The 6,341-nt window shown below is 44.5% G+C and overlaps 1 protein-coding gene across 1 annotated transcript in view; it reads right to left on the bottom strand.

Annotated features, from left to right (window-relative positions):
• Positions 1 to 4,816, bottom strand: part of LOC103610183 (chromosome unknown open reading frame, human C7orf31) — a 36,576-nt gene extending 31,760 nt beyond the window's left edge. Inside the window, exons 1-2 of the mRNA XM_008594402.1 lie at positions 4,666 to 4,816; positions 3,856 to 4,013 (exon numbers count right to left, since the gene is read on the bottom strand). Coding sequence (XP_008592624.1) covers positions 3,856 to 3,989 — 134 coding nt within the window. The 5' untranslated portion in view covers positions 3,990 to 4,013; positions 4,666 to 4,816. The remainder of the gene's footprint in view (positions 1 to 3,855; positions 4,014 to 4,665) is intronic.
• Between the last annotated feature and the right edge of the window lie 1,525 nt (positions 4,817 to 6,341).

The following is a 6,341-nucleotide window of genomic DNA, read 5'->3' as shown; positions in this document are numbered from 1 at the left end:
GGTGGTGTTCTTTCTCGGCCCCCGGGGAGGAAGGTCCTGGGGGGGAAGGGCCGTGCCAGCGACACTCATCATCCCGCTCAGCCCCACAAGGGACCCCCGGCTGGACCGGGGTCTCTTCCCGCTCGGTTTTGTCGGCCTCTGGCTCAGGGAGGCCCGACATCCCCCCACCCCCGCCACCCCTTAGCTTTAATACTTACAGCACTGTACAGAGGAACCAATTAAAATAAAAATCAAAGTTTTAGGATGAAATAATTTTAAAGTTTAAATAAAACACATCTCCATAACAAAGAGAATAATAATTAAATTATTGGTGCTGAAATCTGTAGCCATAGAAAATTGTTTACTTGTTTTTGAGAAAGAAACATTCCCTAAGGATGAACCAACATATAATTTTGAGGTCACTGTACAGAATTTTGAGTATCAAATCCCAAATTCGGGAGGCTGAATTTAGCCAGTAATTACTGGAAGGCATGATTAAAGGAAATCTTGGAACAAACATAATCCTCATTTTTTAGTAGGCAGAAAACTAATATTAAAAAAAAAAAGTTCAAGAATCAGCAATGAAGTGAACCAAAACAAAATGGAAACCTATAATGAAATCCTAAGCAACTCTCAAGGCGCTTCCTTAATTGATGACTTTGCCTAACGAGTAAGAGAACTTGCTAGAGATAAGTCAGCTGAATAAAAAAAAAAAAAGGGGGATAGGCATTTGTGATGATTCTGAATAGCTGTCCCTACCACTGTTAAATTATCAGTGGAAGAAATACGAAAGAATACCGCAGGCTTATTTACTTACTATTTTTAAAGGAGATCAAGTAAAATTATATAAAATAGTGGCTACTATAATTGTTCTAAAGTATACAAGTGAATAAAGTAATTGAAGTATAAAGATTACCTTGCTTTTGGTCAGTGGGTAAGCCAGAACCATAATCCTGGTTTTCTTGCTGTTTTCAGGGCTGTTAGCCCAGTAGATCTCAAAAATAGCTGAAAAACATCTTAAAAAATGCAGATTCCCTTGCCCCACCTCAGACCTAATGAGCCAGAATATCTATAGATCGGTCCTGGGGAATCTGTATTTTTAGGAAGCTTCTCAGGTCATTTTGATGTACACTGCAGATCAGTCTTGGGTAACAATGGAGCTAGACTGCATTGTCTATTATGGAAAGACACAAAAGTAGTCTGATGTGAGGAATAATTTCACATCACTGTTAAAATTGCCAAGGTAGTTCAAAACACATCATGATATTTAAAAAGGGCATCCCTTTAAGTACATCTATGTTTAGAACATTAAGCTGCTGAAAGTTAACATACACTAGCACTCATGTTCATCCTTACTATTATGAAGGGTAATCCCTAAAAACCAGGAGCTTTTTGTTTTGTATTACTTTTGTTTTGTTTTGCTTTTGAGATACCTTGTGGTTTGAGTTGGGAGCCACAGATCCTGAACCTGGTCTGAAGTAAGCTTCAGCAACAATAGAGCAGAGATACCACCATTGTCCTGATGATTTTCCAGAGCAGTGTAGAAGAATAAGATTGGGAGAAAAGAGAATCTTCTGTAAGCTGTCTGGCTGCTTTTTAGGAGGGAGTTAAGAGGAGGGGTTCTGAGAACACATGATCATTCTGGCTTTCTCAATCTGGGGACTGTGAAAGGAAAGTATTCACATGAAACAAAAGGGAAGGCAAGTTTTAATTATTAGGAGCCAGAAACACGGTTGTGCCCAGATATTATAATAGCTCCTTGTAGTTTATAGGTAGCCAACCATATGTTTTGTTTAATTTTACAGTCACTTAATGAAAAACAATATTTTCTCAAAGGTACTTCTCTTAACTTTCATGCTAGTAAGGGGTTTTGGAGCCAATCACTAATTAACCATAGTACCAATTAGGAAGAAGAGATCAATACTTCAGTGAGAAGCCTTTGACAAGTACCTTTTGAGGGCACAGTGAATTCAATCAGATATGGTAGCCCTAATTTTTTACTCAACTTCTTTTTGGCCAAATATAAAACCTCACATTACTGCTTTTGAGCCAGGGACAACTGCCCATCCCCAGATCACACATGACCTGCTAAGGGTTTCCTCTGACTCCAGGGAAGCTCTGCCCATCCCCAGATCACACATGACCTGCTAAGGGTTTCCTCTGACTCCAGGGAAGCTCTGCCCATCCCCAGATCACACATGACCTGCTAAGTGTTTCCTCTGACTCCAGGGAAGCTCTGCCCATCCCCAGATCACACATGACCTGCTAAGGGTTTCCTCTGACTCCAGGGAAGCTCTGCCCATCCCCAGATCACACATGACCTGCTAAGGGTTTCCTCTGACTCCAGGGAAGCTCTGCCTGATCTGATGGCCCTTGGAGCTGAACAGGCCCTCCTGAGAATCAGGTTAACAGTAGAGGAGGAGGGACAGAAAAAGGACTGACTCAGAAGTGGAAGTAACCTGAGCCCCTTTCACCCCAAATATAAAAATATTCTTTTTCATTAAGTGAAAATAGAAGTTTACAAACAAATATGTTGAATATGATCTTTACATTTTAAAAAATGGAGAGGACGCATGTTGAGATGTTAACACAGTGATTATTATTTCTGGATAAGGGAAGTACAGAAGATTTCTTCCTTGTGCTTTAATATCATAATTTTTCCATTGGAAAAATGGAGAATTTGTTTTCTTTATGGATTTCTATGGTTTATAATTATTTATAAGGAACATGTGTTAGTTTTATAATTAAGGAAAAAAACCCTTCATTTTTTAATATAAAGAGCATGTTTATAAACTGGAAAAGATCCATGGAAGTCTTACAAAGATGATGAAAGCCTGGATGCAAGAAGAAACAGGAGCAGAGTCTGCAAAAACCAGCATTTACTCTGGCAAAGGGAACTCTTAGGCCAAAAGAATCTTCAAATTCTTGAAGGGCTGCTAACATGGGGATGATGAATTATTATTTTACATAGCACCAGAAGGAAGAACCAGAATCGGCAGGTAGAAATCACAAGAAGAAAAAATATTCTCATTAGAAAGAAAATTATCTAATAATCAGGAGGATTCAACAATGGAATGGATTTGTATGGTAGTGATGTCCCATTTTGGAAGTGTTTAAACTGAGGTTAAGTGACTTCCTGTCTGATTTCCTAAAGAAGAATTCTTAAATGAGAGATTTGACTAAGTGAAATTAAAAAAACACAAAACAACCACATAAGCTATTTTTCACTGCCAATGTGTTTTGTGATTTTTTTTCTCAAAATGATTCCAGTAAATACAATACAGAAAAAACTGGCACTAAGATCTTGGCAAATTACTTGTCTGCACCTATTATTTCATATGTAAAATGGGGATAATAATTATTTATCTCATAAGCTTGTCATGAGGATTTAAAAAATTCCTATATATAAAGCAATTGGTATAGTTATTAAAATTGCATCCAACTCCACATGTTAGATGCAATTTTAATCATAATGTATAATTAATGTGTTACAGGAAATTTGGTAAGGCAAAAATTTAGACGGCAACCATAAGCAACAGATTCTTGGAGTATTTCTGAGCAAATGGTATTAAGGGATGATAGGGAACAATCACAATACTCTTTATCAAGTAAAAAAATCTTTGATTGAAACATTAATTTCCGAATGAAGGCACTGACCATTCGGAGTTTTAGAATGTAGTAGATGAATTTGATGTCTGCCTTTTTGTAGTACACAGCAACTTACTTCTCATTGAATTCTTAAAAGATGTACACACTTCCCATTTAGTTAATTGTCATATTTTGCCTTCCCCATGATGTGAGCCAGAATGATAAATGTTTTTTCTCACATACAAAAACACATTAATGTATTAAAACCCGTTTTAGTTTTTGTCTTACCTGTCCCCTGAGGCAGTTGGACGAGTAGCTGTTTGTAGTGGAGTGTGCAATTCGTTAGAGTAAAAGGTGTTTGACAGAATGTCAGCTCCTTCAAGCTCCCTGCAACAGTAGGGCCTGCCGTGAATTACCTCCATGCTTCTTGGCTAACAAGGCACAGTCTGCAAAAGAAAAGGACACATTCGTTTGGGGGGTCGACCGACTTGGCCAGTATCACACCGACCCTCCTTCAGCGCAAGCAGAAAGCACGTTTCCTGCTTTTAAATTGTTCAACCCAGCCTGCACAGAAATCAGGGCTTCCTTCCTCATCGAAAGCCCGTCTGTGGATTCTCTAATGTCAAATCAGTAATAAATAGCAAATGAATTAAGTTCTTTGAAAATGAATTTCAACTGAAACAAATCCACTAAGTGGAAGATGTTTTCAGAGTGTGAACACTACGTGGTCGACACAAGTTCGCTACTTTGCGATCATGGACAGAAATTCAATTTTTGACTCAAATTAAATCATAACTATTCAAGAAAACTTAGCTGATTTTTACCCCCGTGGTCTTTCTAAAAGTCAAGGAGACTCGTCATCCAACAGAATCAAGGGCAGTTCTCCTAAGGGCGTCGGGGATTCCGGACAAGAATCCCTTTGCAGAGAGGTGGAGACTCGGGGTACAGCGATTCCCGACTGCGCAGGAATCCACCCCACCCTCGGACTCAGGGGGAAAGCTAGGAGGCCCCGTGGCTAGGACCGCAGGACCGCGAGCTCAGGTCGAGCGTCCCGGGCTATCCTCGCCCTGCGAACGGTGCCTCCGGGGTTCGACGCACCTGGGACATCAGCTTGGGAGCGCCACGGAGGCGCGCCGCCCCTTCCACTCCCGCGGGGCGTGGAATTTCGCCGTGGTCCGCACCCGCGGCCCCGGGGAGCTTGTGGGCAGGTGCGGGTGAAGCAGGGAGAGGGAGCGCCGGCAGGCCGGGGTGGGGTCGAGGGCGCCTGTGACGGTGACTGTGACCATGGCACTAGGTAATGCATCCTCGAGGGGCGGTGGGCTTCCGGGTGGCGGGCGGGGAGCGGCGGGTGGCTCCTAGAGATCCCGGAGGAGGCCAGCCGAGGAGCTCCGGACTGGCAAAAATTAGAAGCGGCACCGGAAGTGAGGAGAAAGTCCGCGACGCCCCGCAGGGAGGAAGTTATACGAGGAGGCCAGCCGAGGAGCTCCGGACTGGCAAAAATTAGAAGCGGCACCGGAAGTGAGGAGAAAGTCCGCGACACTCCGCAGGGAGTGAAACGGGCTCTTCCGCCACTCGGCGCCTGGCCCCGCCCTCCAGCAGCTGGCCCCGCCCCTGAAGGGCCCCGCCCCTTCCCCAAGCGCCCTCTGGTGGCGGCTGGGGCGGCATCATTTTCTCCTAAGGAGCTGACGGGTCTAACCGGGTCCCTGAGAACTAGGGGAGGGAAGAAGGGAGGATCATGGTGAGGCGGGAGAGTCCGACCTGTCCTCCCCAACGCCTTACCTCGCGGGAATGGGGGATAGTGCGGCCAGATCAAGGTTGGGGTCCAAAGGATCTTGCAAGCGAAGCCCACAGATAACGCCCTGTCAGAGCCTCTGCACTTCCCTGGTGGATACGAACGTGGCAAACGGGCCAGACGGCCTGCAGATGCAGTCCTTTACCTGTCCCTAAGGACTTAGCCCTACCTCGATTACCTCAGTTCCCCCCGCCCAAAACGAATGAGAACTACATTTCTGCACCTAGAGGGTCATGTGTTTTGGTGATGGCTGAGAATAGGGTCTTCTTCTCCCCCCGCCCCCCCACCCCCCAAGAAACAGGATGTGAGAAGGTTATTTATTGATTGATTGATTGATTTTTTGTCCTTTTTGGAGACCGGCCACACCGCGCTCAGCCAGTGAGCGCACCGGTCATCCCTATATAGGATCCGAACCCGCGGCGGGAGCGCTGTTGCGCTCACAGCGCTGCACTCTCCCGAGTTTGCCACGGGCTTGGCCCTAGAAGGTTATGTTTTGGAAGTGAGAGATTGGAACTGAGCCTGCAGAGGAAAGTGGGAGCGAGAGCCGCCGGCTCTGAGAAGGGCGGAGTCATGGTGCCTTTGCCTTCTCTGCCTACAACTTTTTATTAACCACCCAGTTGGTATTCATTTTGTGCTGTGCCTTCCAGGTATGTTAGCTGACGAGGGAGGGAAAAGGTGCACTGGAGTAGACAAAGTGGTGATTTTGTAGTCTTGGTCTATTTCGTAGTCCGGGCACCTCTCCCAACCTGTCGTAATTGCCATCCACTAAACCTGGAAGAGTAGATCCTGCTGGAGACAGGGTTGTGAATGAGATGAAATTGGCTTTTATCTTTGACACCGTTGACATCCATCTTTTTTTCAGTTTCTGGTAGATATTCATCCTAATCTTTTGCCCCTTTTGCTGCTTCTGTGTTCGGGATCTCCCATTGAATTCCTTGTCAGCCCAGCCCATTTCATGCCCCCAGCCTTCGAGTACTTTCCA

The sequence above is a fragment of the Galeopterus variegatus genome, unplaced genomic scaffold, assembly GCF_000696425.1.
Source record: "Galeopterus variegatus unplaced genomic scaffold, G_variegatus-3.0.2 Scaffold10717, whole genome shotgun sequence".
NCBI lineage: Eukaryota > Metazoa > Chordata > Mammalia > Dermoptera > Cynocephalidae > Galeopterus > Galeopterus variegatus.
This window is presented reverse-complemented; position numbering and strand designations above follow the sequence as displayed.